At 55.3% G+C, this 20,378-nt stretch overlaps 1 protein-coding gene across 1 annotated transcript in view; it reads left to right on the top strand.

The window, feature by feature from the left end:
• The window catches only part of Large1 (LARGE xylosyl- and glucuronyltransferase 1), a 68,745-nt gene that overhangs the window by 22,291 nt on the left and 26,076 nt on the right, over window positions 1-20,378 (top strand). Inside the window, exons 3-4 of the mRNA XM_019206296.2 lie at window positions 10,569-10,681; window positions 12,366-12,491. Coding sequence (XP_019061841.2) covers window positions 10,569-10,681; window positions 12,366-12,491 — 239 coding nt within the window. The remainder of the gene's footprint in view (window positions 1-10,568; window positions 10,682-12,365; window positions 12,492-20,378) is intronic.

Raw genomic sequence — 20,378 nt, 5'->3', positions numbered from 1 at the left:
TTTTTTTTTTTTTTTTTACTTATTTGTTTGTGGCTGTTTTTGAGCTGCATGGGCAGAAGTTGGTTGTTGCAGCACAGCCTTTTGGTTCCCAAAGCCTGAAATTCACACAGCAAGTTTGCCTGGCCAGGCTCCCAGGGAGGCTGCACAGCACAGGGAGGACCGGTAGGGCAGACCCGGCCTGGCCTTTGCCGCTCCTCTCCTCTCTGCATCCAAGGAGTGGGATGATAGCACGGCTCTCCCGGCGTCCTTCGGGCTAGGAACGCTGCTGTGAGCAGGGCCAGACCCAGTGATCCAGACGGACACAAGTGGGAGGCCCGAGGAAGGACCCGTGGTGGGAGGCCTGGTCTGCGCCTGCCGGGGAAAGAGGCCCGAGGGGTGGGCGGTGCTGCATCCTCTCCCTCTCCGAGGCTGTGTGTGGATGGAGCAGGTCCTCACGTCAGACCCTGAGGAGGGGCACGCTGTCTGTCGCTGGGCCGGTGGAGCTCGGGAGGAGGCCACCCTTGCCCACTCCATCTCTGCAGGCCCAGCATCCATTCCCATGCCACCAAAACGCAGGCAGTGAGAACACTGGTGCCGGGACTCTGGCCAAGGCTGAGGGAGAGCAGAGCCAGGACCGAGGGGAGAGGCATCAGGTGGGGACGCGGTCGTCCACAAGGGCCTGCTTGGGAGTAACTGGAAATCTGGCAGGGCTGGAGGTGGGAAAGCTATCGGGGCCGGCGGCGGGAGCCTCTCTGTGGGGTGCGTGTGCAGGGTAGGGCATGGGCACCTCGGGAAAGGGCGGGAGAGGGGAGTTTGAGGTGCAGTGGGGACCCAGCAGCCCTGGAGCTGGTGCTGACGTGGCTGGGAGGAGTCGTGGTCAGAGGGACCCGTCGGGCTGCCCTTGAGATGCAGTTGGGGCCACTGGTCACCACTGCAGGGCCTGGCATGAGTGAGAATACCATCGGGCCTTGAGTGCAAACCCTGCACCTCTGAAACGCCCCCCACTTTCCTAGGAATGACTCGGATCTGTCCTTCACGGCTGAGTAGTACTCCCTGAAGCACCTGCTGCTTCCCCTGCCTGCCAAGGCGCACACCATGTCGCTGGAGCCCCGCCACACCTGCGGTCTCCCCTCCCCTCTCTCCCACCGTCCCTGCCTCCCTATTTGCGGAGTAAGCCCAGACGTCCTAACTGCTGGACTTAAAACTGCCACAGGACTCACCGATACAGCACAGAGGTGGCACAGGGGACCCATCTGGAAACAGATGTGGGGTTGGGGCGGCAGGAATGCCAGCTGCCCAGAGAGGAGCAGACGCAGAGCCAGCTCCAGGCCAGCACATGCGAAGCTGAGGTTTTCTCAGCTCGGGCAGCAGCACAGCCTGGTGACTTCGGCCACAGGGACGCAGTCCCACACGTTCCAGAGGCTGGGAAGCTGAGGCGTCGATGCATTTGGTGTCTTGGCCAGTGGATGGCGCCTTCTCCCCATGTCCCTGCCGGGTCATCCCTCTGTGTCGGTGTCCTCCCCTCTTACAGGGATCCCAGTCAAACTGGATTAGGACCCACCCCACAGACCTGATCCTTCTGTCGCTTCTTCACATACGACAGCAAGTCAGGGAAGAGAATGGTAGCATGAGGTGGACAGGTGGGACGCCTCTCCTTCCTGAGTGCTCCACACCAGTGCATCCGTGACTCCCGAGGGGGCTGAGTCCCCAGGATTACGGGGCACAGGAAAGGGAGCTGCCCAGGACACATGGCGGGTCTACACTGTAGGACCAGGGAGGCCCTGGTAGGCGGAAGTGACCGGCAGAGGAGGAGGCGGAGCACCCCACCCACCGGGTGCTGCTCTTGAGTCTGACTTGCTCTGAACCAGGGCCCAAATGCATGGGAAAGGACACGTGGCCGTGCACTCCCGTCCCAGCTCATCTGTCCATGTCTGGCACTGAAGAGGACAGCTGTCCTCTCACCGGTCAGGATCACCCAGCCGTCCACAATCCTCACCCCTTGGGTGAATGACACTGTCTGCGCAAGCAGGCGTCCGGCCAGACCAGGAGAGAGAGGCGGGCCTGTGTCGGCGTGTAGGTCCGCAGATCTGACTACTTTTCCGCGAGCTGCCTTCATTCTCAGTAGCTGGCATAAAGCCCAGGTGCTCAGACACCCCACTCCCTGCCAGGGCGGGGCTGAAGCCTCTGCCCCAGCTTCCCCAGCTTCCCCAGCATCTGCTCCTTCTGTGCAGAGGTGGCTGAAGTCCAGTGTCTTGGTGTTTATCTGTCGTTCCCTGGTGCTCCTGGAAAAAGAGGCAGGCTAGCGAGTCCAGGATAACTAACTAACCACCTCCCCGACCACGGCCCGGTACGTCCAGGATGCCTGCTTCCTGTCTGCCACCTCCTGCTGTCTGAAAGACGGCTGCAAGACGCTGGGTGGTTTCAGCTCAAGGCCTGTGGGGAGCTCAGTCTCCTGGTGGATTTTCTGGGTGGAAGGAGAGCTGTCGAGCACTTCTGCATGGGTTCCTGTCATCCCGTACGCTCTCCAGTGGGCAGAATTACTGTAATCTAGTGATCATCTGAAATCTCTCCAAATTTGAGAGAGTACAAGACAAGTGACCATGACCACAATCCAACCCATAAAGTGCTTTTCCTCCATTTTTGTTTGCAAGGCTCTCTCTGGTTAAAATGGAGCCGTTCCCAGAATCTGCTCGGGTCCGTAGGGCTGACCTGAGACTATGACTTGAGTTTGGCAAGTGAGCCAAAAAGAACTGAGGAAAATGAGATGAGTCTAAATAGATTGCTGGGGTGAGTGGCGGCCTGGAGGGAAAAGGCCAGAGAGAGAGGCCTTTGACAGTTTTTATCTGGTTTTGATTTGCTGCGAGCCTTTCTGGCCTCGGGTGCCTTGGAAACAGAAAGAGTGACGGGGAGGGACATGGACCTGATTGATAGCTTTACTCCAGTCTACTGCTCTGTGACTCCAAGAAAAACCAGCAAAGTGTGCAGCCGCTACCTCTTACCCAGAAGAGCACCTCTAGAAGAACAGGATCTGGGCCTCACTGGGCGCACGGGGTCAGGAGGCATTGGCTCCGGGCAGCTTTCAAACTAGGGGAAGGGCTCCTGGGAACAGGAAGGACAAGGCAAACAGCTCAACACAGAGAAGAGCAGGACGCTTCACAGGCACTTCGAAGGTGGGCTCCCGGGCAGACGGTTCTCGGTGAAAAGAACGGAGCTTCGTGGATCATCTGAAGATCACATTAAAATCCAGAGTTCAGCCCCAGAGCACAAGGTCCAAACCTTTGCCCGAGGTCTGAAATGCAAAGCCCAGACAGAGTGGTTCCAGAAGCGGGGAGTCTGCCCCGAAACTCGTGGGATAAAAGGAGGAACGGCTCTGCAACATAGACTCAGGCCGATCGCTGCACGGCCTCCCTGTGTGGGCCCAGCGAGCACGACACATGCAACACGCCGAGAATGTTGACTGGAGGCCCAGCTCGCAGTGTGAGCTGATGTCATGTGATACAGTGGGTGAGTGCAGCAGATGTGGCCGCGCTGCCGTTCTCATCCAGCATCAGTGTGAGCAGGCTGTGACTCTGTAACAGCGGGACGGATCTGACCAGCCCTGAAAGGGCCCAGCTGTCGGATTCTGCTCACGGAAGCTCCAGCAATAGGTGAATCTGTGGTGTAAGCAGGGCCCTGATGGGTGGGGTGGCTGTGCCTGGAGAGCGATTCTGGGCCCTGAGTGATGTTTTGTTTCTTGGTCTGGGTTTTAGTGATGGTGGTGAATGCACTTTCTGAAAAATCCACCACCAAGCTGTGCACTTGGTTCTTAAATAAGGAGCTTTCAGATAAAAGAAACCAAACCAAGCCCTCTGCCAATCTTTACTAAAACTGTTTGCCACCACCCGGCCTGGCATTCCCAGCCCCAGGGCAGCTGTGGTGCTTGAGGATGCCCCGGTGAAATGAGCAGGATGGAGTCACCTGCGTGCTCTCCGAAAGGGCTGCTGCCTGGGATGCGTGCCCGGCCATGCCCTCCTGGAGGCACCACTTGGTCTGCGCCTCCTTCATCTCTGCTCCCGGTGCTGCTCAGTCAACCCGGACAGGGCGGGTGGGCGTGAGAGGGCTGCGACCTCCTGAGGGTGCGGCAGTCCTGTCCCCGTCCCTCACACCTGAAGGACCCGGTCTCAGCTGGAAGGAGTCCCACCTCCTGTTTCTCTTACTCTGGTAAAAGAGCTTTTAGGAAAGAAAAATTTCAAAAGCAAGACTATGGAACCCTTTAATTTACATGATCAAAAGTGAGTCCTGTGCCCTCAGCAGGAGAGCTTGAATTAAGTGGCTTTTAATAAACTCGTCTTCTCGGGTCACACATGAAAGGAGAGCGCTGGCGCGTCAGCCTGGAAGGGAGGACGGTGGCTGCCAGGGTCCTTTTCCCAGCGTGGCCTGGAGGAGTGGCCCCCGCAGAGTGGAGCGCCCCACAGCAGGGAGCCCCAGGCCTGAGGAGCTGTCTGGGGGAGCCCAGGAAAAGGAGGTAGACTCGGGACGGGGCCCCATTCTGGAAACGCTAGGAGGAAGCATCATCCAGCGCCTGCTTTCCGGAGTCGGGCAACTTCGGCCTCCGCGTCTCCCCAGAAACAAGGGTGTGCAGAAGGCGGCACAGAGAAGAGGTGCCCGTGTGCACGGGGAGAGCGGGCACGGCTCCAGACCCAAGGTCACCCAGGTGCTGTGGTCCAGGAGGCCTGGCCTTCCTGCCCTTGCTCAGCCGCACACTGCAGGCCGTGGATGTCTGGTCATGGCCTGAATCTTCAGATCCTTCCAGCATGACCAGCTGGGTCGCCGTGCTGCGTGTGGCTGTGCCCACAGACATGTGCACACGCACAAAGTGTGCTTGAAAAACTACACACGAGAAGCGAGGTTGCCTTTGCCACCTCCTAGCTATGCACAAGCCATAGTTTCTTGGTGTAAATGGGGATAATTCATCAGTCTGCGGGTTTGCCTCATGCCGGGGTGGTCACAGAATAAGCTCCCTGGTCGCCAGTAACCAGCTCTTGCTTGATGGACCATATCTCCGTCATCCTTGTCACCATGTTTAATGTATTCTCCCTTCTGAAGTTCCGCTGGCAAAACTCAACATCTTCATCATACCAAAATAAAAAAAACAAACAAACAAATCAAAAGCGCCTTCCTCCCTCTGCTCTTCCTGGGCAGACTCCATCCCGGCTGCCAAGATGCCTGCACTTCAGACTGGGAGGGAGCTCTGTCCTCTGATCCACAGATGAAACAGGCTCTCTGGGCCACGTGTGCAGGGAGAAGCCTTTGATTCTGAATTTATCATTCGTCATTTATCTGGTGTTGGTCCCTCGTGCTCCCAGCACGACAGCTGTGTAGCTGGCCCTGCGTGTCCCAACCCAGTCCCCCGAGAGGTCCTGTCACACTGAAGACGCTCCGAGCTGGTGACAGACATGGACCCAGGCACATCACAGAGCAGCAAGTGCCAGGCAGAAGCCGGAGTTGAGCTGTGGGCACCACCTTCCTCTGCCAGCAGAGCAGCAGGGTGCCAGTCTCTGACCTGGGGCATGCACGGCAAAGCCAAATCAGGTTGTTTCATCTTGAAAACATCTGACTTCAGCTGGATCCATTTTTGTTATTTTGAGCAGAGCTCACTTAAAAGCCTTGTCCCTATTTGTGTGCATGCACGCAGATTATTTTAATTCTAGTGGGCATTACGCAAGCGCAGTCCATGGTATCAGGGGCCTAACCAGGAGAGGTGTATTTCCACTTCATGTTTCAAAACCCCTGCTCGCCACTTGTCAGGGTACCAACATGGGGGCTCCAGTGGCCCAGTCGGTACTTACACAGGATATCGACGTGGGGGCTGGAGCCGCTCCTCCTGGGGACAAGAAGTGCCAGCTCTCTAGGCACCCGAGCCCATGGCCGTCACCTCAGAGGAGGAGGCAGATTTCTCTCCCCAGTTTCTGTCCATGGAATTCTGTGTCACAGCTCAAGCCCCTGCTTCAGAACATACTTGATGCATGTTACTTTCCATGGGGTGGGTTTTCTCTCCTTCATTATTGCTTTTTCTCCTTTCTGTGGTCGTGTCTCTTAGCTGCCCTTGTCAGCCCCCACAGTCCTCCCGGTCGTGCTGGTCCAGATGTGTAAGGGCCCCATGCATTCCAAATACAGGAGAGGAAGCAGAGGGCTCTTCAGTGACCTTTGTCCTCAGGCTGGCTCACGAACTGCTGGACACACACGTGGTTATCATCTCTCATCTCCTAGCTCAGCATTAGGTGCGACTCCTGTGATCCCAGGTACTTTGGAAGACACTTTTCTAGTCCTCCAGGTCCCAGACCCCACTATGTTACTGAGAAGGAACTCGGGCCCAGATCCACGGCTTTTCAGGCATTCCAAGTCCCCACAGTTATTGCTGTGCATTTGGCTTGGGGACCTTGAGGTTCCCAGGAGTCCTGCGGCCACCTGGGTCTGGGGTGCGAGGATATTTATTGCATGGACAGCCTGTCACTAACTGATTTATGGGCACAGACAGTGTCTTCACCGTGTGAGGTCGGTGCAGCCTCTCTTGAACCTTCTGTACTGGGGACAGTGAGCCCTTGCCTTCCAAGGCTGGTTGGAAGTGTGAGCCACCGAGACCACTCAGCAGCCCACCCGGCAGATCCACTGTGCAGCCTGAGGCCCTGTCCTCCGTGTCCTGCAGGAAGCTCTTCCTCCTGCAGCCCTCCAGCCGAGCCGTCCGTGTCCCCTCCGCACCACTTCCTCTGCCTCCCGTGGGCCACAGCGTGCTCTGCAACTTCTCACTTCCGCCTTCGCTTCTTCGCTGCCTGAGACCTGAGACTGTCTGGATACTGCCGAGCCCGGTGAACCCGGTGAATGAAGTCGTGGGAAGCACTGAGGAGCCGGAACCCAGGGTTGAAGGCCAGAGGGTCCCTGGGCTGGATGGGCAGGCACAGGGCAGCAAGCAGAGGGGCCAGAGTCCTGGCTCTGAGCTGTGCCTGGAGCAGTGACCCCCGGAAGGGAGGAGATTTGGTGTCTTCCTTGTTCAGAACCCTTCTCTAGCACTCAGGTGTGCCTACAGGGCTTCCCTGCCAGTGGCCATGGGTGTCGCCCCCTCCGCCAAGGCCCCTGAGTGGCACCTGGGAAGCTGGAAACTCTCATCAGCCCTTCTGGCCAGGAGCCTCCTGTGGGCCCTACAGTATCCCCTGAGGGTAGGAAATGGAGATGCTTGAGACTCCTGCTCTGCTCCTGCCCTCCCTGTCTGCTCCCACCCACCAGCTCAACACAGGGTCCCACTGCTGCCCCAGGGCCCTTGTTGGGACCACCTTGCAGCACCATCTCCTGTGTGCGAGACCAAGCAGCCGAGCTGCCCCACCTGCGGCCCTGGTCTGTGCTGTCCCCTCGGGTCTCCCCGCAGCTGTCTGCCGACTGAGCCCTGGCCAGCCAACCTGGTCCCTTGAGCCCCACCTGAGCTCCACACAAGCCGTGCACAGCCTCACATTTGCCACGGTGGTGTGGAATCGTGATGGTGTGAGAGTCACATAGACTTGGCCATCTTTGCATCCTGGGGAAAGGCCTGGCACAGACTGGCTGTTCCGCTCCTGATAAAAACATGCTAAACTGAAATCGTTAATAAAGCCCATCAGGTTAGGGGTGGTAGGAAAGAAAAACAAGCCGCTTTCTTGTAGACAGTTTTTAGCAATCGCATAGTAGATGAAAGAATGAATAAAAGAAGAAAGTACACACCGGTGTAGGTGTGGAGCCTGTGTGTCTCAGGAAGGGGTGGGTGTAAGGGAGAAGGAAGACTGAGTCATTGGCGACGTTTCCAGGTGAGGTTTTCATCAGCGCTGCCCCCTGCGCAGCGTGGAGCAGCTCCCAACAGGCTGTCAAGCCTGTGCCTGGCCGGACCAGGATCATGGTCAGGATGGTAATTTCTGCATCACCCTAGCGGCATACACCCAGGACAGCCGGACATCCTTCAGCAGGGAAAGCACCCCCACATCGTGGTCTGTGTGCAGGATGAACGACGTCATCGCCGCAAGGAAGCTCCACACTGAGGGACTAACCAGTGAGGTCTTGAAGACCTAACAGGAGGTGGAGAGGTGAGCTTGAGCAGGACAGGCGACAGGAAACGCACCTGAAACGCTACCCGTGCATGACATGAGAGTGCAGGCCAAACCCACATCACGCCATGTCCCAGACACAGCCGGGAGGGGCAGGCAGGAAGAGGTTTCCTTGTTCCAGGCTGTGTGTCTCTGCGCCTTCTCTCTGGGCAGCTGGACAGCGCCCTGGGCTGCAGGTCATTGCGAAGCACCATGCAAGCCTTGCTCAGCCTCATGTTTGCCAACATGGCATGGAATCATAATGGTGCGAGTGTCCCATGGACTTGACCGTCTTCTGGCCTCCGCAGGGCCCCAGGGGTAAGGTGCAGGAGGACACAGCATCAGTGCAGAAAAGCAACTTTCGCGGTCTTTTCTTCATCCTATCTCAGAAGGGTACTCTCGAAAGGAGACTTAAAGAACTGCTTCAGAAGGTGACAACAACAATGGGATGAGTGTGTTCAGAGCAAAGAGGATTCATGGCGACACATCGTATCTTGTAAAAGTTTTTTAAGATTTAGGCATTGACCACAGATTTGGGCTGCATCTCACGTGTTAGAACACTGTTCTAACCTAGTTCGAACTAGTGCTTACAGTAACATTTAATGAACTTTTCTTACACTGGACTAGAGTCTGTGTTATAACTAATCCACAGTGACTTGTACCCACTGCATCTGCTTGCTTTGTACTTTGTCTATACTTGTGTGCTTTCTCCTCTCCGTATTTTATGTTCGCGGCAAATCTTACTGTTCCTAAAGCTGTCCTTTATATGTGGGAACCGTGTCAGAGTATGCAAGCTACTTCTCACGGCTCACGAGGACCAGTTATCTTCATTTCTTCCCAACAACGTGTCTGATGACAAACATCACATTGGTTGCCCGACATTACCCAAAATAGGAGTATTCGTACCGTGGAAACTGGCAGATGATGCCCATCAAGTTGGGTTTCCCCAGAAGAGCAGGTGATGAACCATCACCAGCTACCACAAGGGGGCGTCACAGCTTTCTGAGCCGTGTGGGCCACAGCGCCCCCTGGCTCCAAAGCGAGGCTGGTCTCTGGTTTAGGGAAGAAAGGTTGGGATCAGGCAGATCTGAGTTTGACTTAGGCTGCTTTTGAACAGGGAAATGGACAAGCGTCTGGATGAGCCCCTCACTCAGCCACGTATAAAATAAGGATGAGGAGATCTGTGCTCTGAGGACCTTGGGAGCCTTAAGGGAAACAGTAGGGGCCTGGCCTGGAGGAGCTCACAGAGCAGTGCGGTGGCTGTGTGTCCCCCCAGGCGTCCCCCACAGATACTTTGTTTCCAGCTGGTCTGACCAAACCCTTCCCACAGTGGCAGTGAGCATGCCTGTCTGTGGGATGCGCCACTGGAGAGCGCAGAGGGCTGGGGCCGCCGCTGGTGTCTGGCTGGGATCCAAAGTGCGTGAACCGGCAATCGGCTAAGATGGATTTCACCTCCTAGAGTCCCCAGATGGCCGTCCTGCAGAGCTATGTCCTAGGACACCGCCCTGGCCCAAGGGTGGCCGCACTGCCCGCCACAGTGGCCAGGGTCCCTCCCAGCCCGGTGCACTCTGAGCCTCTGGTGGTGACAGCTGCTTCCAAGCCATTGGCTGAGCCAAACTGCACTTTTCTTTTCACATTTCCTTTGGCTCGAGCAATATATTCCATTGTTTTAACATTTTTAGCAACACAGAAGGGCTACAGTGGCTATTTTCCTTCCCGCACCTTAACCTATCCACCCAGGTCCCTTCTCATACAAATTCACCCTGAGAGGGCAGAGGAGGAGGAAAGAGGAGACGCTTACTTAATATCTTGAAAACTCAGCCTGTGTTAAAGACCCAACAGCTTGCACTCCTGCCTGGTAGCTGAGCTGCGTGCCAGTTGCCCCAGAGCCATGAGCGTCCCTTGGAGTCAGAAGCACCGAAACAGGGCTGTGGGGCTGAGCAGTAACTGCCGGGAAAGCCACGCAGCTGCTTTCTGTCTGCAGAGATAAGTGGTGTGTGTTGTATAAGTGCCTTGAATCACTACTATAACTAAGGTGTCAGAGCGCCAGGGAGAGATATGGGGGACCTGATGCTGGTAGGAAAGGTGCCACATTCAGGCACAGGGCTAGGTCTCGGTCCCCATCGTCCTTGTCCTCACTGCTGTGATAAAACGGCCGTAACTCAAGTGTGCCACACTAACCCTGTCGGCACTGATCCTTCAGTGGCCTGAGGTCCAACCATCACCACCGTCCACCTCCAGCCTGGGGCTTCTCTGCCCATCTCAGTCCTCCTGGAGGGCGCTGCCGCTTTCTCGTGAGATGAGGATGTCGTGGAGAGCTGGCTGCGTGTCCTTGGTCACTTGGCAGAGCCTGGGGCTGAGGCTGGTGTGTCCGCCTCCAAACCATGCCCTCCTGGCTGGGTTGGGTGTGGTGGCCAAGCCCCTGGTCAGCGTGCCATTGCCGCGGGGAGGACCGAGCTCTTGTCCTCACTGTGCCTTTGCTCCTCTGTCCCCGCTGTCACCCAGGGGTAATCCTGCTGCTGCTGGACAAGCTTCGCAAGATGAAGTGGGAGCAGATGTGGAGGCTGACGGCCGAGAGGGAGCTCATGGGCATGCTGTCCACGTCCCTGGCTGACCAGGTGAGTGGCTGGATCATGACAGGGCTGGCATTTCTGAGCACTGTGTTCGACAGCGTGTGGTGTGCTGTCACCACAGCGGATTCTGGCCGACTTATCCAGAGAAAAGGTTCATTGGCTCATGGTTCCGAGGCTCCAGTCCATGGTCTGTCCCCCTTGCTTCTTAGCCCGATACTAGGCTGCCCATCATGGAGGTGCAGACAGGAAACAAAACTCCCCTGGTGTGTGGGGATCAAATGAAAGGAGGAGGAAGGGAACAGGGAGCCCCAGGAACCTGGCGAGAGGACCTGGGGACCAAGCCCTTAGCACACAGACAGTCAGGCTCCAAAGTCTGCGGCCCTGCTTCTAGGTGGACCTGAATCACCCTCCTGCCCGCTGTGCCACTCCACGCGCCTGCGCAGAGCTGCAGGGCGAAGACAGCAGCCCACATGTCATCCGTTCTCTGCTTCAGTCACTTGCCTGCTCCGCACGCGTCCCCAGCTCGGGGACGCCAGGGTTCTGTGCAGAAGCAGGGTGTCAGGGAGTGAAGGGCTTGGTCCTCGGCCCGAGAGGCACAGGTCCGGAAGCAGGTCCAGCAGCCCACTGTGTGAGCAGCGGTGTGGGTCACGCCTGCCTAGCCCCAGAGCCCCGTGGTGTATCCCAGGCAGACTCCGTCTCTCGGGCACTCGGAGCCCAGCGTGTCCCTGAGCCCATTGCCGAGGTCCTGACCTGGGGACCCTGAGCTCCAGGGGTGCCTGGCTCGAGGCCACCTTCATCCAGGCAGTCTGGGAACGGTCCTCCCATGCCGCCGGACTGTTGACATTCTCACTCTGAGAAGCAGCGGCGCGGGCACCTGGGGGGGCTTGAGACCCACCAGGCCTCACTGTGGCCCTGGGGCCATCACGAGATGGGAGATGACTCCTCTGAGTGTTTTGCACTCCACCCTTTCTTTCTACCCGAAGCTGACTCTCTGTGTTTTTGTCTTAGCGTTCAATTGCATAGTTCATGGAGCTCTTAGCCTGTTTTCTAATACAGAAGAAACAAGGAGCCTGTGGGGCTTACTTCTTACTGTTTTTTAAAACATTTTTTGTTCACTGTTTTCTAAGCAGCCTTGAGCTGACTTCTAAACGAGGTGCTGCATAAGGAACGAGTAACACGCAGGCGCTGTCTGAAACCTGAGGGAGGGCCATCTGTGTCCTCTTATTTTAAGTCCAGTCACAGATTCCTGAGGTGCCCCAAAGCTGGCATTGTGTGACCATGTCCAGTGAGGACAGTGTGCTCAGCTACCTCCCATTCCCAGCTAGTGGGGTCTTCATGGAGCGGGACCTGGGTTGAGCCCCCAGACAGGGCTGATGCCCATTTTGGAACAGGCTGCCCAGCCCGGAGCACTCAGCCCGCTGGAGCCTGGGCGGGGCCGTCATTTGTCTGGGCTCCTGCGTGGGATGGGAAGAGGGGAGGAAAGGGTGCCCCATGTATCGTGTGCCGCCCATGGGAGCCGGCGGGACGGGGAGCAGAAAGGGGCCTGTGCTGTCCCAGGTCTCCATCCCGGCTCCATCCAGCTCGCTCGCCGGGGTCCTGGAGACGGCGGGCCAGAGAGACCTGTGTCCGGTGTCAGCTGTGCGGAGCCCAGTGCTCATGGGACACACACCCCAAGGAAGGGGCCGGGGCCGCAGGCTGAGCCGCGCTCCCGCCTTGGCTTTGTCCCCAGGACATCTTCAACGCCGTCATCAAGCAGAACCCCTTCCTGGTGTACCAGCTCCCCTGCTTCTGGAACGTGCAGCTCTCCGACCACACCCGCTCCGAGCAGTGCTACCGAGATGTGTCCGACCTGAAGGTAGGGCTGGGCCGACAGCATGAGCTGTGTGTGTGCTGCAGAGAGAGTGAGGTGCAGGGGAGCAGGAGGAGGGTGCTTTCTCCTTTGCTGGCTTGTCGTTGCTCTGTGCCCTGTCTCAGCTATTTGGAAGAGTAGGAGCCACCTTGTGGGGTTTTTCTTCCTGTCACCTGCTGCCCGGGCCCCTTCATTTATTCAAACAAAAGCACTTGTCAGAATCAGGTGCAGTGAGCGTGGATGTGAATAGCTTCTACTTCCGAGCCCTAACTCAGACGAAGAGAAAGTGTGCGAGGAAAGAGGTGCAGGCCTGCCTGACGGGTGCTGTGAGAGGCGTGGGGCTGAGACTCTCCCTCTGGAGAAGGGACAGCAGCCGCCATCCGTGAGGTGCGGAGGGGTTCTGGTTTTCCCTGGCCTCACCAAGTGTACAAGGTCAGCCTGAGTTCGGGCAGCTCACTGTCCTCCACGGTCCCCAGGGGCTCGGCGTGCCGGGCAGAAGCACAGGGGAGGCCTCATGTCACCTTTGCTGAGCTCCCCCTGACCCCAAGAGTTGCGTGGTCTACAGTCAGGGCTAGGGCTCCTGCACCCAGAGTCTCGATGCCCAAGTGACAGGAGGAGTGCAGCGAGCCGGGAAGGACCTCCCACTGTCCTGTCCAAGGCCGCTGCCTTCACCTCTGGTTGTGTCGGGAGGCGTGGAGACCAGTTTCCTTAGAAATGTGCCTGTGTTGCTGGCGTGCCGTAAGTCAGCCGTTGCCTGTTGGCTTTGCTTTCTGCTTTCCGTGTGTTTAATATTCTCAGTGCTTTCTGGGTCACCCACCTGGTTCTGACAAACATCATCTCCGCTAGTTACACAGTAAGCCGTCTTCTGACTGTCACGCCCGGAGCCTTCCTGTCCTCACCCGTTCACAAACACAGACTGTGTCGTGAAGAACAGCTCTTTTCGTAGACAGCTGTGTTGCTGAATTTTTTACCTTTCCCACGAGTGAAATCACAGAGCCGAAAAGAAAGATTTTTTTCTTCTATACTTGAAGTTCGTTACAAAAATAGTGCAGTGTCCAAAACAAAAACATTCTGATCGTTCTTTCTTCCAGTGTTAGCACGCTCCCTCGTGTGTATTGTGTCCTTGCCAGGCATTGGGACAGCCCCTGAGACTGAAAGCTTCTAAACACACCAGACTGAGTAGCTGGAGGGGAGGGAGATAAAGCTAGCCCAGGGCAGGACACCTGAAATGCTGAATAACACTTTTTTGCGGTGTTTAAAAGCATAAGCCATCTGTCCCAAAGGTAAATAAAGAAAGTGCAGGCCGGAAACGGCGGCAGGCTGTGAACCTGAAGGGTGAGCAGTGAGCGCTGGCTGAGGTGTGTGTTCACCCTCGGGGAGCCCTGCGAACTCCCAGTGGCTAAGAGGTGGTGTGGGATTAGGAGGAAGAAGGTAGCCCTGGTCGCAAGCCTCTGGCACAGTGTGAGAAGGGGCATGCACAAGAAAGTGGGAGAAAGAGAGCAAGCAGATCAAGTAAACTTAAATTAATTTTGGCAGTGGAAGTCTCCAAGTTGAAGAGAAAATAATATTTCCAGCACACAGCTGTTTACAAGAAACATGTCTAACTCATAAGAACCTGAAAGGCTGGCAGTAAAACGAGGGAAAGTAATCAGAGAAACCTCTAGAAGAAAACCAGGATAACGATGTTGGGGTTAGTAGGGGAGAGATGGCCTCAACTCAGAGGTGGAAGCTCACAGGGCAAACGAGTTCTCACCACTTCGCGTGCTCACCGCACCTCTGCCCAGGGTAGCAGCACCGGTCTCCGGGGAGAAAGGGACCCGTCGTTGTCGTGGTACGGTCCTCCAGCACGTCCTGTCCAACACTCAGCAGCCAAAGCCAAAGTGGCAAGAACGCGGAAGGTTTGAACTTAGCACACTTGGCTCAATGGACAAACGAAGGCCTTGCACGATTAGAGAGCAGGCCTCCTTCTCAAGCACACATGCCCACTTTCTGAACACAGCCATGTGCTACACCTGAAGCTCATCTCAGGTGGCCTTTAAAGGACCACATTATACCATGGCTCTCGGAGCGGAGTACAATTAAAGTAGACGGCTATGGCATCTGTTTGATTGAAATTGAGAATCCACTTCTCAATTCTGGACAGTTCTTAGTGGAAGTCATAATTGAAACTGAGAACTACTTAGCGATTAAATGAAAATAAAAATATTTCATGTCAAAATGTGGGTAGTGAATAAACACGCAGGGAAGTGTAACCTTAAATGTTGGTATTAAAAGAAAAAAGGCTAAAAATTAATGTGCTGAGTTTGCAGCTTAGGCTGATAAATCCAGAGCATTAGAATACATTCTAAGGAATAAGAGGCAAGACATAAAGAGGAAAAGCACAGAAAGTGACTAACAAATTACTCAGTAAAGGCAGAGCTTCTTAGAAAGAGACAGGTAAATGGACAGCACTGTGGGCAGACAGTACGACGGAGCGCGGGCTCGGGAGAACGCACCGGGCAGCCTGCGTCCTGGTGCTCGCTCCCTCACTGTTTCCGACCTCGCCGTTCTTCTGCGTGCTGCATACAGAGCGGAGCCAAAGCCTCTTGGTTCCTGGAGGCTTCCTCCCCCTGGGTAAAGCAGAATTGTAGAAGGCAGTTAAAAACTGCGAACAACATTGTGTCGGAAAATTTGAAAATGTATTCAAAATGGACACATTTCTAGAAATGCATAATTTACCAAAATTGTTTTAAGAAAAATATTTACTGTTTAAATTATCTTTTAGTCATGAAATCTTCTTGCAGAAAAACCACAGTAGAAGAAGAAATAAGTTCTACAAATTTGTTAAATCAAATGACATTTGTAAGCTTAAATTAGAAGAATAGCAAAGAAATTCCAGAGAATAACAAAGGAGAAGCACTTCTACCCATTCAGTGAGGCCAGGAGATCCTTGGTACCAAATGTAGAAAAGGAGAGTTTCCAGAAGGGAAAAGCACAGGCCAGTGTCACTCATGAATATGGGTTGAAAAATCTGAAGCAAAATATTAGCAAACCAAATGTAGCCATGTGGAAAACAGATAATGCACGGGCGCCAAGTTGGATTTCTTCCAGAAAAGACAAGGGTGGCTTAACACTGGAAGAGTCCACAGGTGTCGCCGAGCGTACTGACAGATCAAGGGAGAAGCACCACACGATCGCCAAAATGGGTGTTGGCAGGTTCATCCCTGTGTCAGCGTCTCGCGTGCGGTAACTACTAAAATTCCTTGCTCACTGGCGCAGAGCATGTGGCCAGGGAGTGCCGAGGGACTAGTGCAGGGCAGAGGACCCTACAGCCCGGGAATCTGCCGTGTGAGGAACTGGGTCACCAGTCATCGCAGAAAGGACTCGATTCCCATAAATGGTGGGGACACACCAGGTTGTCCACAGGAAAAAAGGGTAAAACAGATCCCTGTCTCCACGCATGAAGTCCATTCCAAGTGGATTAGAAACTTGAAAACAAAAGGCCAAAGATTTAGTTTTTAAATCTTGGGGCAGGAGGACTAGACCTTAGGCATGAGGCAGGGAAAGAATTTATTCCTCGAGCCCGCGCTGGACAGCTGATGGCCAGTGACAGCCAGTCCTGCCGGGTTCCTGGGTGCACTCTGTGCCCGGGTCCTGGTGTGTGGACTGCTGAGCATGCTCTCCCTGGCCATCTCCACACAGACGCCTCTGCCTCACCCACACCTGAGGGAAGGCAACTTTCCTTTCAGGGACTTATTTTCATCAAGTTGTTGCAAAGCACTTTGCCTGCCTTTCTTGCAAATAACAGCTCTCTTTCTGCCTGTACATATCATTAATTCAATTAATGTTTAATTAGATTTCCAATTACATTGGAAGCACAGATACAAAAACACCTTTGGGAAGCACAGAGCTCCGTGCGATGGGGCAGCCTCCTTCCGCGTGCTGCCAGGGACCTTGGGCGTCTTGCCCACCGGGCTCTTTGCACAGCACAGAGTGCGAGGTCGGGTAAGGGAACCGCAGTGGAAAGCATTTTCATGGAGGGAGCGAGGAACCACGGCCTTGTGCGGTAATGGGAGCCAGAGGACACGCCTGGCCTCTGTCCCTGTGTCCTGAGAAACCTGGACAGAGCTGCAGTCTGGACACCAGGAAGCTGAGTCCCACCCGTTCCTCTTCCTCCCCTAACCCTGCCCCGCCCGGAGCACTCTGCCTGCCCCTCCCCATCCTGTCTGGACACCGCTCTTCCTGGCCCAAACCTGTAACTAGGGTGAGGGCGCTGCGAGGGCAGACGGAACCCAAATGGGGTTAGGAATGATACTGGGTGGGCAAAGCACGGGCGCGACCGTCCCTGCAGGGACAGGAAGTGCACTGCGGAGGAAGCCGCCCTCCCGATTCCGACTCTGTTCGTCCATCCTGGACCTCGGGGGGTGCCTGGGTGGGGATGGCGCTCCAGGCATGGCTTTGCCTCGCTGTTAGCAGATGTCCAGCCGAGGTGACTCGTTCGGTCAGAACACTGAGAATCTGGAGATTGCGTCACTCCCTTGCCGACGTCTCCCAGCTGAGCACTGCAGAGCGGACTCGTGTCTGTCACCTAGGCCCAGACTCCTCCCCTGCTGCAGGGCTGGGATTCTCCTGGAGAATTTGTCTGACGCCATGCTCTGATGTTAGCTCTGGAGCCCTTATTGGGCTGGATGGGCTTTAGGGCTAAGTCCAGAACTCAGCCTTAGCACAACCCCATCTCCTAGAAAGAACATTTGAAAAAACTCCGCAGCTGAGTGACAGACCCCAACCTTCATAAATTGTGACTTGTGTATACCTGAAAGAAAATCACCGAAGCAGAGAAGAAAATCCAAGGGAAATCCCCCTCTATCTAGGAAAATTCTGTTTTCCTAAGGGGAATCTCCAGCATTTGCAGGAGAGAGTGGCTGTGAGTCGGGTTGTACATCTTGGAATACACTACGTGGGCCGGTTTCCCCAGCCGGAGGAAGACGAGGCTTCTCGCCTGAGAGCAGTGAGGCGGAACGGGCCAGGCAGGGACACGAGTAGCGAGTGCTAGGGGTGGTTCTGCAAGACTAGGGTGGGTCCAGGAAAGACAACAGTGGGGTTGGGGGAAAACCTAAAATCCAGAATTACCACCTTCCAGCCGGGCCTCTCTTGGCCTCAAGCCAGTGCCCGTTTAGCTTCATTGAGGGACCTCTTTGCAGGGCCTGAGCATCTCACTGTCTGACACCGCATGGCCAGCACTCAGGAGCCCCCTGGTTCCATACAGGCAGCCGCCCCAATTCCAGAGCCTGCGCCCCACCTTGGACTCGCCTGCACTCCTGGCACAGGCTGAGGGCCCCGCTGGCTTCCTTGAGTCTTCATCCCGCCCTGACCTTGTCTCCTGGCTGGGAAAGCCAGGGGCTGATCCTGTGGGGACTCAGAGGGGCCTGAACCACAAAGCGTCAGGACAGGGCTGTGAGGTGTGTGCTGAACCTGGGATGCACGTTACTTTTAAAAAGGGGCCAGAGTATAGCTCAGGGAAAGAGCATTTTGCTAGTGTGCACAAGGCCCTGGGTCTGATCCCCAGTACTGCAGAAAAAGAGCACGGAGAAGCCTTCCCAGCTGGCCCAGGTGCCTCTCCCCACTCATCCTCCCACACTGCTGTCTCAGTCGGGCGCCAGGGCCCCAGAGAGGAAGCGCTGTGGCCGAGGTAGGTACTGGCTGGTGGTGCCCTGGCTCGAGAGCTGGAACTGGGTGCTGTGTGCCTGGCCTTGTGCCTGGAACCATGTGCTGGCAGACAGGGTCTGGGGATGGAGGCTGCGGTCTGTCGTCTGTCCTCCGTGAGTGTCCCCTCTGCGCAGTGGTGGTCTTCAGAGCCCTGGGCGGTGCTGCCGCACCACGCCTCCCTGAGGTCCTCCCTGGAAATTCTGTGAGACATCAGGAGCCAAGGGGCGCTCCTGGATTCTCCAAGGCTGCAGTGAGAGTGCTGTAACGGGCAGGGCTGGGGAAGCGGGAGGGAGAGCAGTGTGCTGTGCACTGTATGAGATGCCCACTGCCGAAGGCTGCAGTGGGGACGCCAGCTGACTGGGCTCGTCTTTCCGGTCTTAGTCACCTTCTCATCTCAGACGCAAAATAGCTGACAGCCACAACTAAGAGGAGAGATTTACCCTGGCTCACAGTTGGCTGGCTCCAAGGCAGGAGGCTGGCAGAGGGGCTGGCGGAGCAGAGATGCTCACCGCATGGCAGACAGGAAGCAGAGAGAGGAGCCAGGAAGGAGATGACCTTCCAGGTCACAACCCAGTGGCCTGCCTTTCCGACCAGACCCCGCCTCCTACAGCAGTTCCACTCCGAGCCCCGTAGTCCTCTCACCTTCCAAATGCCCCAATAACAGCACCAGGAGGCTTTAGGGAGCATCTTGGTATAAACTGTGATACCCATCATCTTCCTCAAATATTTCAACACACAAAGCAGAGCTCTGTGGAATGCCCTGTGGGACAGGATCCTTAAAAGCCCACTCTTAAGAAACGTCCTGCATAAATTCTCTGAAGAACAGGATTTTCAGCGAGGGAAACACAGTCCTTGCTGACTGTAGACATGGTGCCCCTGACAGGGCAGCACCTGCCCTCAGCAGGGAGAGATCTTCTGGACTCCACACTGACCATCAGTCTCGTAGCTCAGGGTCCTGGGCAACAGTGAGCGTCAGATCATAGCTGAGGCGGGGAGACCACGCTTTAGCTCCCCAGCTGTCATGCATGGATGGGCAGAGGTTGCCCAGGTCAGCATCTGAAGCCCAGGGACCTCAGAGGAAAGGGCTGCAGCGCGGGGCTCGTTCTGGGGCTGCACAGCGTGGGTGCCAGTACGCCTGTGCCGGGGTCGGGTGGAGATCAGAGAGGGTTCATCCCAGTTCCTGCCTTCACAGAGGCCCGACAGCAGAGCCAGAAGCAGCAGCAGGTGATTCCCACATATTCCGGGCAGCGCGGTAAGAAAGGTGCACCGCAGACAGGGACGGCGCAGCTGAGCCCCGAGCACATCCCAGAAATAAGCCAATGAGAAGAGGTGCCTCCGAAAGGCAGGGTCCAGGCCACGTGAGCCCTAGGTCTGTGCAGAGGAGTCTGGCCTTGATCCTCTGGGTCACCGTGCTAACATATTTCTGAGCTGACCTAGTCTAAAACACATATTTTATCACTACGTATAAATATACACAAGAAGTCTGTGAAGTTTTACTTTATTATGTTTATTTTCAAGTTAATTTACTAACAAAAAACCCTTTACCTTTGTGAAAACATTAGCATTAATATTTTTTAATATAGCAGCTTTATTGAATATGCTTCTGTATTTTTCAGATGTTGGCTTAGTGCTCTGCAGCGCAGGGAGTCGTAGTCTTGGTTTTAGGGGCATTGGTTTTAATGTTCGTCATTTTTTAAATACCTTCCTAAATTACACTAAATGGAAAGCTCTAAATGGAAAGTTTGCTGTTGTCTGTGCTTATTAAATTTTGTTCAACCCCAAAATCACACAAATATTTTGATAGCCTTCAGCTAGTGAATTTAAATCCTTTCTGACAGTCATTTGGCTTTGCTAACTTATTAAATATTCTTAACATTTTCATATTTTAAAAACATTTCCTAAGCCTACTTGAATTATTTCTTTGGAAGTTGATTTTGAAGGTTAGAAATACAAGGTTTCTAAGTGTGTGGAGATGGGAGTCATTTCTGACTCTTACAGCCCCGCAGCAGTGGAAACAATTTCAGAACCTCTGTGTCAGAATTTTCTTCCTTAGAGTAGTGGTATTCTCCTTCATCTCCCGCGTATGAAAAGATCGGCCTAAAAATGGGTGCTTTCTCGGGAAGCGTGGGACACGCGTGCAGACAGCGACTTTCACTGGACGCCGCCCTGCGCCCGGGCCCACAGCCTCAGCCTGCGGGGGCGCCGCTC

Source organism: Fukomys damarensis, unplaced genomic scaffold, assembly GCF_012274545.1.
Source record: "Fukomys damarensis isolate Sample0158 unplaced genomic scaffold, DMR_v1.0_HiC HiC_scaffold_15, whole genome shotgun sequence".
In the NCBI taxonomy this organism is placed as follows: domain Eukaryota; kingdom Metazoa; phylum Chordata; class Mammalia; order Rodentia; family Bathyergidae; genus Fukomys; species Fukomys damarensis.
Note: the sequence above shows the minus strand (reverse complement) of the source record. Positions and strands in the feature narration are given on the sequence as shown.